A 14,861-nucleotide genomic window follows, 5' to 3' on the forward strand; every position below is an offset into this window, starting at 1 on the left:
TAGGACTCACAGGCATCCAGATGACTTGGACCCTAAATACAATCCAACCGCGGATCATCAGGTACCTGCATGCACATTCATATACTAGCTAGTGATGCGTTTGTTATTCACATGAAGATGATAAACTCCAACTATTATTTTCTCTATAGAACGATGACCAATCCCTAGATCATTCGCCGCCACGACGTCGTAGAACATCAACTCTGCAGGAAGGTGAGGTAGCTGCCTTTGCACCAGAGCCTTCAGCTGCAGCACCTTCCAGTAGTGCTTTGAAAAAGCAACGTGGGTAAAGAGCCCAAAACCAGATCCCTAAGAAAGGTACTCTCATCATAGAGATGCTTGGCTCCAAAGGTGAGTCTATATTACATGAGGGGATAGCTGCTAGGTTTCGGAACATATGTCAGGGACAAATTGCAGACCTGGATCACGACCAGTAACTAGAAGAATGTGCCTTCCACTACGAAGGAAGTTTTGTGGGCCACATTGAAAGAAAAGTTCACTTTTCCTGAAGGTCATGAGGATTCCGCAAGAAAATTTGCTGAGGGCCTCCTTGGGAGATGTTTCAGGAATTTGAGGTCTATGCTTAATACGGAGTATGCAAAGAAAGGTAAGAATGCTAGGGACGACTTCGGTAGGATTCCTCTAGAAATGTGGGAGGAGTTCGTACAATAGAAGAACACACCGAAAGCAATAGCCCTAAGCAAAGAAAATACAGGAAGGCTATGAAAGCCGCCGAGAACCCCCATCACTTGGGTACGGGAGGGTGCGCGGCCAAGATCGCTAAATGGAGGAGAGAGCAAGAAGAACGGCGATTAGCTGGTTTACCGGATTTGAAGGCTTGGATGAGCGCAGCAGGAATTGGGTGCTAGCGCAAGTTCCGATATTCACACTCGACGGCAAGGTTACATTCAAACACCCAGCAACAACGAAAATTTACGAGAGGTTGGAACAGCTCGTCGAGATGCAAAAGAAGGGTCTTTTCAAGTCGTACAGGGAGAGAGATCAGCTAACCACCGCAATCGAAACCACGGAACACACTGGCCATGTTCAAGGAGTGTCATCAACATTGCCCTGAGGTAAAGTATTCTAGAACGACCAAGGAAGCTACAGGAAGCAGGACCGTTATAAGAAAGACCTTGAGGAGAAGATGAGAGCAATCGCCAAGCAGGAGTTGATTGAGTTCGCCACCTAGAAAGCACAAGCACAAGTGATGACCAACCCAACAACATTTGATGCTCAATGACAGGCAAAACCACCCCTGCAGCTAGCCAACATAGGATACATTGCTCCGAGTAGTGCTGGCTCCATTGCAAACGTGAGGTATCCCGTAGACGAGATACTAGTGGATACACCATGCAGGTTGGTGATACCTTACGGAAACAGAATAAGTTTTGAGAGGTTGCAACCAGCATGGTAGTAACGGCTCATTTGTTCCCAAAGGAACCCCCGCCAGAATACTCCTGGGTGCAAATTGTTACTGTGTTGGATGAGTTGTGCGAGCTTGACATCCCTACTGATGAGGGGATTAAAGGTTCTCGGTGATGCGATGAACCAGTACATACTGTGGCATTACCGAGATATCGTTCTGAATGTTAATGCATCGCTAGAAACCTCACGGCCGAGCCACTGAGGGTAGCTACCATTGAGGGTGAGTAGCCAGGTCAGTCACATGTGCAGGGAGCTACCAATGAGGGCGGGCAGCCAATGCCGCAATCACCTATGGAAGAAGGTCTCACTAAGCAGGAATGGACTTTGTTTCTCCAAGGCGATGATCCAACATTGCCGAGGCCGCCATCTCCACCTCCCCAGAGGCCACCATCTCCACCTCCCCAGCCGCCAGCAATACCTCGTATGGTCAGGTTATATGAGAATAGGAATCCATCAACACAAGTCAACAAGTTCATGAATGTACTGAAGACCAAGGCTTCATCTTCCGGTGAGGTGGAGAAATCTGTAGCTTGCGGCCCCTCTCGGCGAAAGGAAATAGATGAAGGCCTCAATGTCTTTGGGTCAGATGAAGTCCTAGATAAATATGAGCATGGCAAACTATTCTTGTATCGATGGGATCTGGTGGGAGGCCCATGGGAACTCAATAAGCTGCATGTATGGATCATGACCGCAATGAAGCAAGGTATTCGAGTAATCACCACGCTTATCCCAAAAAAGGTTTTCCTTGGCGCTGAAGATTACTCGCTTGTGATCGATTTTGAGGATTTGTTCAGACTTTATTGTCATCAACACCTCGACATCCAGCTCATTGTCGTATGGTGCTTGTAAGTCCGCATGTACCGCATACATGAGTTTTACATGCATACATATATATTTTACATGTCTAGTACCTGAGCGACTACCTATTCTGTAGGATGTAATGAAAAGAGGAAGAATTGACGAACGGCAGGTACTCGGTAGCGTACCTTGACCCAGCATGAATTAGCAAGCCAGAGCACAAGTTCAAACTGAATGAAAGGGTCAAAGGAGAAATGGAAGCAGCACAAACACAAGCGGAGAAAAATATTATAAAGGAAAAAGCCCAAAACGAAGAAAAGCACAAAGTGTCGCAAGCTGGTTTAAATTACTATTTATATACTTGGTGTTAATTAATGCCATCATGCAGAGACCACTGAATTTGCATCTGTATTTACCCCAAGCTTGGATTTGCAATTATCCTCGACTCTCTCGGATATACCAAAGATAGTTACAAGGAATTCCTAGACATTGTACAAAAGTAAGACATCCCTTGGCAATACTTAAATGCATGTTGAGATTCTATGCACCTAAGTTGTATTACTAACTCTTGTCTTTATATCCTCAAAGTGCGCACAGGCTTTACATACTCAAAGGCGGGGAATGCCTTGAAAACAGGAAGAAAGTGATGAAAATAATAACACATAGATGGGTAAGAATATAAAAACTTGGTTTCTTTTCATATAACGTAGACTTGTCATTTATAAAAACTCATCATTTTTCTCTTTGATTGCAGTGCCACAAGCAACCATCCAGTTCTGTGCTATGCGGATATTACGTGTGCAAGTTCCTTAGAAACAATGGGAGGTACCGAACAAATCCCGAAGATGTAAGTCTTTTATACACTGCCATGTGCTAACTTTCTAATGGTAATACATCCTAATCTTCATTTACTGTATACCTGCAGATGCCTAGGATCGACATTCGCGATGTGGCGCTCGAAGACAAAGGCATCATCAATAATTGTATGGACATGGCGAGGTTCATCTAATGGGAGATTTGTCATGAGGACGGAGAATTCTTTAATCCAAATGGCGTGTTGGCGGCGGACGGATGCCAACGTCTTCGTAGTTGGACGAAGGCGCCGCCGATGTAGCTCTATTCTAATTGTTGAATTATGTGAATTATTTATTATTCAAGTTTGTTGAATAATGTGAATTATCTATTTTGTACTATACATTTTTTAATAATGTAAATTATTTATTATTTAAGTTCGTTGTTATGTGGTTGGAAATACATATTTAAATTTGGCAGCAAAAAACTGGCGAAAAATAGAAATTATAAATAAATCATGAGAAATAATATATGGGGTGGGAAAATAAATATTCCTGTCGGGTGGAATAACCAACCGTCAGCACAAAATGCCAGTGTGCTGGCGGTGGGTTATACCACCCGCCAGCACAGAGAGCTTCTGTGCTGGCGGGTGGATAACGTCGCCCGCCAGCATAGACCGTCCTTTGTGCTGGTTCGAAGTTGCTGGTTAGTGCTCGACCCGCCAGCACAGAGCTCTATTAGCCACCAGTCCAAATCTTTTCTGGCCTGGAGTATACCTAGCAATCTAGCATCGAATGTTCCTGAGTATCGGATGGCTTTCAAATCATGCGGTTTGCCGCTCTCGATTGGCTGCTCTTTCCCTCAACCTTTTAATAGCATGGATTCCTAAGAGTAAACATCGAGTCAGAGACCAAAACAGCACACGCAAAACTCCTGCATTTCTCTTACCGTGTTCTTGCACGTTCTCCAAAGAAAAAAAAGTGTGGTGTTTTCGCGATGGAGATGCTCTCCAGCGCGGTGGTCGGCGAGCTCGTGAACCGGTCCATATCGTTCCTGGTGTCCAGGTTCGAGAAGGAGACGCCGACGGCGACCGCGGAGGACATGCAGCGGCTGCGCCACCAGCTGCTGAGGAGCGGCGCCATCGTCCGGGACGCCGAGCAGCGGCACGTCCCGAGCAAGGCCATGCTGCTGCAGCTCAAGGCCCTGAGGGACGAGACTTTCAGGGGCTACTACATCCTCGACGTCGCCTGCTGCCGCAACGCCCTCCGAGGAGGAGACAGGCGGCGGCGCAACGGCAACGATGAGGCAGAGGACGACGGCGGCGACGAGGTGGGACGCCGCGCGTTTTCCCTTTCCAGGTTCAACCCGGCGAAGCGCGTCCGCTTCCGCTCCGGTGCTCCAGAGACCGAGCCGGTGCCGGTGGATCTGCAGCAGGTGGCTCGCAGCCTGGAAGTCATCATCAGCGACATGAAGGAGTTCGTCATGTTCCTGGGGAGCTACCCGCCCTTGTACCGTCAGCCTTACAGCGCCCACATGTTCCTGGAGAAGTGCATGTTCGGCCGCCACATGGAGAAAGAGAGGGTCATAGATTTCCTGCTGCAAACAACGGAGCCTCCTCCTGGTGCTGAGAACCTAGACGTGCTCCCGATCGTCGGCCCCGCGTACATCGGGAAGAGCACCCTTGTGGAGCATGTTTGCCAAGATGAAAAGGTGCGCGGCCACTTCTCCCTGATCCTGGTTTACAGCAGGAACTGCCTTAGAGATGAGACGGCGGCAGGTTTCAGAGACAACTGCGTGATCAAGCACCAGAATGACAGTGCCCTAGAGGAGAAGCTCCTGATTGTTGTTGAGCTCTCAGGGGATGTGGATGATGAGACATGGGAGAGGCTGTACTCGTCCGAAAGAGGCATGCCACATGGGAGTAAAATGATCCTCACCAGCCGATCCAATGAGATAGCGAGGTTTGGGACAACACAAGCTCTCTGTTTGAAATGTCTGCCAACAGAACCCTATTGGTATTTCTTTAAGAGGCTTGCCTTTGGAGGTGATGATCCAGAGCAGCACCCAAAGATGGCATCCATAGCTATGGAGATGGCACGTAAGATGCAAGGATCTTTCATGTACGCGCACATTGGTTCAGCATTGTTAAGAGCCAATTTTAGCATTAAAAGTTGGTCCATGGTTCTCACCAATTTAAGAGAGTTTCTGCAAAAGAATATGTCATTGCTGGGTGAAGAATACCCAGATGATCTCAAGGCCAAGGATCATCCTCAATGGACTTGGAACTTAACCAAACAGAAACATGACGAGTACTTTATGCTGTATGAAATTTACCCAAGGGGATCTGGTGCAGAGGAGGTCCCAGATATAACAATGATAGATCTGCTATTTGGATGTGCTCAGCCGCGAGGGAAGTACGAGGTCTTGTTTTGGAAATCTCAAATACCACCCTACTTTAATTATATTTGTACATGTGAGACTGTGGTCTGTGAACAGTAATGGTCTGTTTGAAAGTATGTATAATGAAGTAAAGTGTTTTAATTCTGTGTTTGTTTGAAATAACAAATAGCCCAATTAAATACTTTTGATCTGTCCACACTCTAGCTCCAAAAAAATTCTCCGAGCTGATACATGCTCTATTAATAAACAATCAATAAACACTACGGCATTAGGTTGGATAGAGTGTAAAGGTAAACCCTTGGGCTCTTGGTGATATGTCCATTGGTTTGAAATAGTCCTGTTTCTGTGTGGTCACTCCAGCTAACTCGGGTGGGTATTTCATTTTAACGTAATAAAACCATCAAGTTTTCCTTCTTGTGATTCTTAGTCTAGCCAGATGGGCGAAAGTTTCTTACTTGTTCTTGAATGGGTGTGTGAGGTGTTTCTCTGTTTTTTTTAGTTCGGCTGATAACATTTGGATTAGATATGTTAATAAGAATCATGCTCAATGATAATTTATTGGTGAGCCTAGCTCAATTGGTTATGTTTCTTGTATGGGAGCTGCCCACGAAGGTATGAGCTTCTGACTCAGCATAGGAGCTCTGAGCCTGCCCACGAAGGTATGAGCTTCTGACTCAGCATAGGAGCTCATTTTCGGAAAAGATAATCATGTTGCTCGGAAAAAGAAAAGAACCGACACCACTAGCAGTCTAGATTAAACTAGATAGACCATGTTTAACACAAGTATTCCCTCCGTCCTAAATTATAGGTTATTTTGGTATTTCTAGGTTCGTAGCTTTTGCTATCTATCTAGATATATACTATGTCTAGATACATAGTAAAATATATGACTCTATAAATACCAAAACGACCTATAATTTGGAATGGAATGAGTACCGAATAGTAAACTTTTTTGGGGTGGGGGAGTGGTAAAAATAGTATTCTGATTTTTCATACGAATTAAGGAGAATTATGCCTAAATAGTCCATATGAAACACATTTAGCACAACTCACTCAAGTTAAAAACTATGTGAATTACTGGTTTGGTTTCATATGAATTGGGAAAAAATACAGAAATGAAGAGTTCATATATAGAATACAATTAATAAATAGATAGATTCAGAATTATAAATTATTAAAAAGTTAGTACTTTGATTTCCATATGATTTGGGGAAAACTTAAATAAAGATTCGGTGTAAAATACATACATAAGCAAAATAAGGGTGTTTGGATTCAGGGGCTAAACTTTTATCACTAAAAATTAGCTCGTGATGATCCAAATAGAGGGACTAAATGTGGGTTAAAAATTAACCAACTTCTAACTAAACTTTAGTTCATTACCCCTCCAAATCCAGCTAATGGGACTAATTTCAGACCCCAAATGCTAAAAGACCAAATACCAGCTCCCACCAAAAGAACAAGCAGTGCGGGAATAAGTTGCAGCATGTCCCACTTGGGGTAGAATGGACTTTGATCAATATATATGAGCATGATCAGTGTACGAATCAGTTGGCATGTGGGTACTCGATAAAGGCATGGTATGAGACTGATGAAGAAGCAGGTGTCGGTTTCTGACTTTATGTGGTATTCCTACAGTACGTATATACCTACGGGTAGTGACCTGAAAGGTATGACAGTGTCCAGTTTCAAAGACATGATCAAGCATCACACTAATTAACAATGCTTCAGGCGAGAGATTGTTGGTCGTCAATGAGCTTTTAGAGGATGCGGATGACGAAACATGGAACAAGTTGTACTCTTCCCAAAGAAGCATAGCACAGGGGAGCAAAATAACCATCACCAGTCGATCGGAGAAGATTGTGAGGTTTGGGACAACACAAGCTCTTAGCATGAAACGCTTGCCTGTAGAAGCCTACTGGTATTAGTTCAGGACGGCAGCCTTTGGAAGCGGTTATCCAGGGCAGCATCCTGACATGGCACCCTTAGCTTTGCTTTGGAGATGGCGAATGTGATGCAAGGATCTTTTCATGTTCGCATACGTCGGTGCTGCCCTGTTAAGAGAGAACTTCAACCCTCAAAGTTGGTTCAGGGTTCTCACAAGGCTAAAACAGCACCTTCAGAAAAATGCCTCCTTGATTGGCGAGTACCCAGACGATGTCAAGACCAGGGATGATAATTCACCCTTCACCTTATTGTGTGATCTTGTACCGTATAAACAGAAGCTCCAAGCTCGTTGTTTATGGCGGTTTAGTATAACTAGTGTATCAACTCGTGCTCCTGCACGGGCTAATGGTTTTTAAAACTGTTGTATTTGAAAAATATTTATAAATTAAACTCCTAGTTAATAATTGAAATTGTTTACCTACTACTCTGTCAGTTTTTTCAATACTTTCGCATGATACTTATATAGATGTGTACTTATTTTTGTCCAGTTATGATTGATTTTTAATTATTAATTACTCTATACACTTTTTCATCCACGCTCGCATTTTTTTTCATTTTGTATCTCATCTCCATACATTATGTTTAACATAAAAATAAATACTTTTCATCACCTCCTCACATACATGTACAGATAGTCTACATGGTGACACTCATCATACGTATATATCTTCACTTAGTATTTCTATATTAACAATGACATAAATAGGTAATTTAGAATTATATATTAGTTTACTTTTGAACTTTTTTGAATGATGCATGTGAAGATAATTAGATTAAGATTTAGCTGTTTACTTTAGGTTATTTTTAATAACAACATACATGGGTAATTATATACGAATTTAGAATAGCATTTTAAGTTGTTCTTTACAATGATATACATGAGTAAATTGGACGAAGATTATGGAGTTACTTTAGATTAGTTTTTATAATGGTAGAGCTCGGTAATTTAGATATAGGTTTAGGTTTTATTTTAGAATAGTTTTATAATGATAGTGGTGGTTAACTTTTTAGAAAAAAATAATATACCAATGACTATGATTATTAGAGTTTACAGGATTGACGTTTTATGTGATGTTTCTGATTTTTGTGAAAATTTATAGGATTTGTTTTTTTTCCTAGCGTGTCATGAACTAATGCGGAGTCTCTAATGGAAAAAATAAGGCCCTATTGTTACATAACTATTACCTTGATCTATCTCTCATATGTTAAATATTCGAACACAATACTTATATAGATATATACTTATTATCTTCATCCGGTTGCGACAAATTTTAGTATAATATTTTCATCCATATTTACAATCTTTAACTTTTTCACTTTTCATCGATGGTATGCGCTTGAATTTGTTTAACAGACCCTAAATTTGACCTATAATTTTAACATAGAAATCTATATTCTCGTCACTTTTTCTATATATTTATAAATGATGACACACGTCAATGCTCTTAATTATTATATTATATACCAATAGTGTAAGAAATAAATAATTTAGAATTATATATTGGTACATATTTAATTAAGGTGATTTGGATTCAGGGTTACCTCATGTTATTTTTAATAATAGCATATGTGGGTAATATAGATGCAAATTTAAGGTTACTTTAAGTTGTTTTTTTAAGTATTAGTGGTGGGCAATTTAGTTGCAAATTTAGGGGTTAGTTGAAATATTGTTTATAATGGCATAAGTGGGTAATTTAGATGAAGATTATGGGTTACTTTAGTTTATTTTATATAATAATAGAGGTGGGTAATTTAGATATAAATTTTGGGGTTACTTTAGGCTATTTTCACAATGGCATAGGTGGGTAATTTTTTAGAAAATATAATAAATCCAATGGCTATGATGATTTGCCTACCGATTGATGGCCAGATGTTTTGTTTTTTGTTGAGAATTTCTAAGATTGCTCTCTTTTTCTAGAGTGTCCCCTAGGATCCTAGGTGGCTTCATCTGCAAGCTTCAAAAGGAGCTTCCATGGTCAGATGTTTTGCTTTTTTTGAGAATTTTTAGGATTGCTCTTTTTTTCCTAGAGTATCCACCTAGTATCCTAGGTAGCTTTACCCGCAGTTTTCAAAGGGAGCCTTCAATTATTTAAGATTGTAACTCTGCAGTTCAACCGACGACATGTCAAAATAAAATCTAGCTAGTTTTCAGATGTGCTTCACAATGTCAACTGACTGCGTGATCAATCAAAGCTATGTTAGATTTTCCGCACTCTGTTACCATGATCTCTTGTCTTAAGGATGTCTTCGGTACCCTGTGATTTGTGAACCATTGCGATACTGTGAGCTCTGGAGTTCAGTTAGAAATGAGATGAGCTTTCAAGTTTGAGACCGCATCAAGATTCGCCTGTGATTCTTGCCGCTGTGCTGACTGCAGCTCCATCAACACCGGTTCATGTAGTTTTAGCAGGCTAGCTGTTGCAGCCGCAGCTGCAACAATCTCAGCCAAACAGGACGGTTCGCAGAACTATAGAAGGAACTATCCCTTTCTAGCACCCTACAAATCTTCTAAAAATCCACAGCTCTAGCAAATGCAACCTCAGAGCAAGCAGCAAACCTCCGGGGTGAAGGGCACAGCCTGGAGTGTGCGGTGGCGGGCAGGACATACGCGCGGGCGGCGGGCACCTCGCCCAGACGGAAGACCAGGTGAGCGATCGCCTTTTACTCGCATCAATCAGACTGCAGCTCCGGTTGGTGCAGAGCCATGGCATTGAGCTGGATCCGTAGAACCGAACTCGCAGTGTGAAACATTCACAAACTGATCAATCAGCAGCAGCATTTGACGGAAGACGCCTACAAGTTACCAGCACCTAATCCTCAAAAAAAAAGTTACCAGCACCTGGAATCAGAATCGTTCAAGTCCTGAAAAAATTGAACAAAAGGGGATTCCAGAAGAAAAAATCGCGTATCAGCACAAATAGCCGCGAAACTGAGATAAAGCTGGGAACTCTCGACTGACACAGCGGGGAATAAACAACATGCGACGGCATTATGTCTGATTAGCAGTAGCACAGTAATCTGCGGACAAACTGGACTCGGTGCTGACAGCAAGGAAAGTATGTGTTTTCAGGCAGCAAAGTATGTTTTCAGGCAGTAGGTGCTTCACTTCCCACCAAGCGACGGGAACTGGGATTGGTCTTGGATTGCAGGAGCAGCTGGTGGAGCACGATAACCCCCACCATATCCCCCTCTGAAGCCCCCACGGTCACCACGGCCCCTGCCACGACCACGGCCACCGTAGAACCTTTCTCCTTCAGCAGGTTTCAGGAACTCATTGATGCTCACAGACTGAAAAAGTAAGTGAAGGATTACCACATTAGCAGTAGCTATAAAGTAGAAAAGGAACCTGTAAATTCTGACATTCGTTTGAACTTTGAATGCACCAAGCAGGAGAAACAGCTATAGCAGTTATAACCACAGGACAGGAACAGCAAATCAACCCAGTAGAACAGGCAATTCTAGTGTGTTCATGCTGTGGAGTTCAAAAGAGCCAAAAAAATAAGGCCTCGCCACAATTGAGTGGCTATTTTTAGTTCACCAGAATGGAAATCAAACTTTTTTAGTATTTTTCAGCAGCCTGATAAGGGGAAGTCTGAAAGAGGAGAATGATGCAAGACCTTCTTAGCGCGCTCATCACGTTCAGCATTTTCTTTCTTCTTCAGAGCATCCTTATCAGAACCCTATAGAGAAAATAGTTCATCAGGCTCGAACACCTCTCCATTATATTATAGGTGCATGAAAAGATTAACAGGCATAATGGAAACTTACCAATTTTACGAAAATTTCATCATTTTCTTTCTTGTTGGAAAGCGGCTGCATAGACTGAAGATCCTTATCAACTTCAACCTTCCTCTCTTCTGTCTTTAGGGCAAGAAGTGCCTTCCGCTTTTCCTCCCTTATTTTCTCAAACTCCTCAAGAGTCATCTCCTGCGTCATCAGATATTTCATTCAGACAATCATAAACATGGTAAAAGATATAAGTACAATAAATGAATAAGGAATTCAAATATCTTGCTTATGGGGAAAAGACGTAATGATCACCCAGCCCCTGGAAGAGCAACTATGAGAAGGAAATATCAGAAAATATATCGCAAATTTCAAGTTGAATCGGGGCACTGGATTCCGCTACTTTTGCTATTGATAATCACCCGTTGATCCTTAAGGTAGATTCAATAGCCCCATCAGTATCGCAAACATGCTTTAAAATTGGTGTTTCCTAAGATACATAATACATTGTCTGCGAAAGGGAAACAGAGCCAATTACTCACTCCTCTACTGGTTCCATAAAACATGCACATCATGAAGCCATAGCAGCTCTGTGGCTGCTGTGAGTCTAAACAAATAAATTGGATATGCCTGTGTTTTGTTGCATGATTGTTGTAAAGCATTGCAGAACAAACATGAACCAGATCCCACTGACTGACAGAAAATAACAGTGGTTTAAAATGATGAACTAAGACGCGATCCGCTTGTTAACTTCAAATTAATTCAATATGCAAAAAAACAAAGGAAGAAAAAAACAACAACCACACAACAAGCAAGTTAACAACAAAAAACCTTTAGTCCATATTATTAAAGCAGGAACTAAACATGTTAACAGATCACATTTATTGTGAGGCTGGGAAGGACAGTGGATTACCAGACATTGTGATTTTGCCTTCAAATAAACTTTAACCCGTATAACTCTATCAAAACAAATTACATTCAGAGTGCATATACAGCAGGCAGATGTATACCTTATCCTCTTCCTTCTCTTCTTCGGCATTTGCGTCCTTGCTATCCTTGTTCTCCTCTGCCTGTGGAGCATCCTCCAGTGCACCCTGCTTCTCTGGAACAGGGGCCTTCTCATCCAGCTTCAGGCCTTCCTCAGTTTCCCTGGTCATCCAAACAAAAAAACTTGTTAACTCTGTTCACTAACATGTTCCTCAACAGCTTACAACAATACATAGGCACACAGCTATCTTACTGGGAGATAATTTCATCAGTGGTAGTTCCCCAGTTCCCACGGCCTGCACCCTCACGCTTCATTTCATACCCACGGCCGGTACCACTATGGCGCTCATAGGTCCTCCGAGGTGGCCTCTCAGAGTCATCACCAAACTCACCATCACGGTACCCACCCCGCCGGCCTCCTCCGCCTCCACGGTAGGGTGGCCGAGGGCCTTTGTCCTGGGCACCTTCTTCACCTCCAGCTCTGGCACCACCTCCAGCACCGTATGCTCCCTGAAACCCATTAGCGTCTTCGCTGCCATAGTCACGGTTCTGGCCATAACCTCGCCCACCTCTGCCACGGCCGCGTTCACCGCGTCCATATCCTCCACGGGAGGGAGCACCACCGCTGCGAGACTCCCTCACTGAAACATGTACAGCATAAGTATTCCGTCCACCAAAAATTCATCTTTTTATGGCATCTAAGGCTAAAATCTGACTAATTGTTTCAAACATCACAAAAATTAATTCTCAGGATGACATCAAAATTAATGTTTTGTATGCTAATCAGCAGGATATCCTAAAATTGCCCCTAGAAAACAATATCCAAGCCTCAAAATGGGGAGAAAACCTATCCTAAACCCCAGATCCAACACCCAAGTGACCCAACCCCAAACTCACCGGCCTGTGCGGGGGGAGCAGGCTTGGTTGGCAACTTGGCGGGGGCTGGCTGCGCGCCCTTTCCTGCGGCCGCCGCCGCCTGCTTCTTCGCCTCGGCCTTCTGCTTCGCTGCCGCAGCAGCGGCCAGCAGCTGCGTGGGATCGTCGTTGTCGACGGCGCCCAGGATGTCAAAGGGATTGAGGGTCGCCATGGAGACGGCGGCGGCAAAGGTCACACTGCACTCGCGTTCTTGTATGTGGGGACTGGGGAACTGACCCTTCTGGCTACAACACCATCCTGCCGGACCGCATCGCCATGGCTCTGACGAGGTCGAGGAGCGGGGGGCTAAGGTTGCGGCGGCGGCGGCGGCGGTGGTAGGAGGTGGAGACGAAGCAGGTGGGGGGCGAAGTGTGTGAGGACGTACAAACCCTAGCCGCAATTCTAGTCCCAGTCTTACCACCCGGCTCGAGCCCATATCCTTTCGCCGTCGATTTGGCGCGCGAAATGACCTCGCTGCCCTCACGCTGATGGGGGGCCCAGTGGCTGCTGGGGCGCCGATAGCCGTGTGAGTGATGGGTAGTCACGGGATTCGCGGGGTCCGTGGGTCCGCGGGATTGATGCTGCGCTCGTGGGCTGGGTGAGGCTGTGGGTCGGGGCCGTGAGATTGCAATCGAGCGGCTGGCTGTTGTCCGCGTGCCGGAACGGGGGGCTTCGGCTGTCGGTGTTGAAGGATTCTCCGCGGCCGTGCTCAGCGACGAGGGTTTTATGGTGCGTCCCGGCCTCCGGGGTTTTAACTTTTCAGCGGCAATTGCACGTAGCTCGCTCGATGTCGTCTCATTATCCAAACGAGCGGAAATGCCAGTTTGGCTCCGCTTGTTTACAGCTCGAAGGAATCAAGATTATCTCTATCTCAAACAAATTTTATTTTTAATATCTATATGAGTAATGTGTTGCAACCGCAAAATACAATAAATAAATAAGATATTATGTATGGTTGGAAAAAAATTTGATAGCATAAATTAAGTCCCAAATCAATCAAATTTAAGATAGGAAGGAACCAATTTGCAAACCGGTAACAGTCGATCATGAATATAGGTGAAGAAAACAGAACATGAAAAAGAAGAAAGATATCATTTCTCCTTGAGCTGCAGGTTGCAGCACATACCACAAGAAGCTGTTGCTAAGCACACAGGCAAAGGCAAAGTTGTAGAGGGGAATCCAAGTTGATGGCAAGAAGCCAAGAAATACGCCATATAGCGACACCTCGCAAAGGGTCATGTGTAATGTCATGGGCTCATCCGTGCAAAGACATCACTTATTCTCTATATATAGATGCATAGAACAATATTGGTTGCTCCATATACAATTCTTGATTTCACATTGAATCAATGATAGAAAGATAACCAAAATTTTAGTCAAAGATATGGATGAAAAAAAATATATGATTAGCTTTCTTGAGATCGTGTATTGGAGTCATATTCCGGCTTATATCATGCAGCATGCTTTCTTAAATTGAATTCATCAACTCAGTAAGTAAAAGTATAACTTCGTAATCATACCAGTTTTGTAGCAAGTGAAGTGGGTCAAAAAAAATTTAAGATCCATTATCAGACGTTACGTCTAATAGAAAAATAAAGATAGACAACAACTCTAATTCACTATCACTCCAATTCTCTTATTTTGTTTCACTGTCTCTTAAAAAGTTAAAGGGATATGATTTTGCCGTGAAAGCACTTCACCTGGCTATCAAATGGCTTGCAAATCCGATCATCTTAGAATCAGAGTGCATGCCAGATGTGCAATGAACTTCCATACGTAAAACAAAAGCTAACAGGCTAGCAAACATGTTTCTTTCCAGTATACAAAAACATGCTTGAGTGGAGATTTCTTTTTTTGTTTCCATTTTTTTT

The 14,861-nt window shown here is 43.3% G+C and overlaps 2 protein-coding genes across 2 annotated transcripts; one reads left to right on the forward strand and one right to left on the reverse strand.

Moving 5' to 3' along the window:
• Window positions 1–4,014: 4,014 nt before the first annotated feature.
• LOC101784012 (disease resistance protein RGA2) lies at window positions 4,015–5,517 on the forward strand. The gene has a single exon (XM_004963576.1). It carries the CDS (start codon window positions 4,015–4,017, stop codon window positions 5,515–5,517), a length of 1,503 nt encoding a protein of 500 aa, XP_004963633.1.
• Window positions 5,518–10,222: 4,705 nt separating this feature from the next.
• On the reverse strand, window positions 10,223–13,401 carry LOC101782250 (RGG repeats nuclear RNA binding protein A). Its single transcript, XM_004961350.2, has 6 exons — window positions 12,973–13,401; window positions 12,329–12,716; window positions 12,099–12,237; window positions 11,131–11,289; window positions 10,980–11,042; window positions 10,223–10,650 (listed from the first exon to the last, which is right to left on the reverse strand). The coding sequence occupies exons 1-6, from the start codon at window positions 13,160–13,162 to the stop codon at window positions 10,465–10,467; spliced, it is 1,125 nt and encodes a 374-aa protein (XP_004961407.1). The 5' UTR covers window positions 13,163–13,401; the 3' UTR covers window positions 10,223–10,464.
• Between the last annotated feature and the right edge of the window lie 1,460 nt (window positions 13,402–14,861).

This window comes from Setaria italica, chromosome III (assembly GCF_000263155.2).
Source record: "Setaria italica strain Yugu1 chromosome III, Setaria_italica_v2.0, whole genome shotgun sequence".
NCBI classification, from domain to species: Eukaryota; Viridiplantae; Streptophyta; class Magnoliopsida; order Poales; family Poaceae; genus Setaria; species Setaria italica.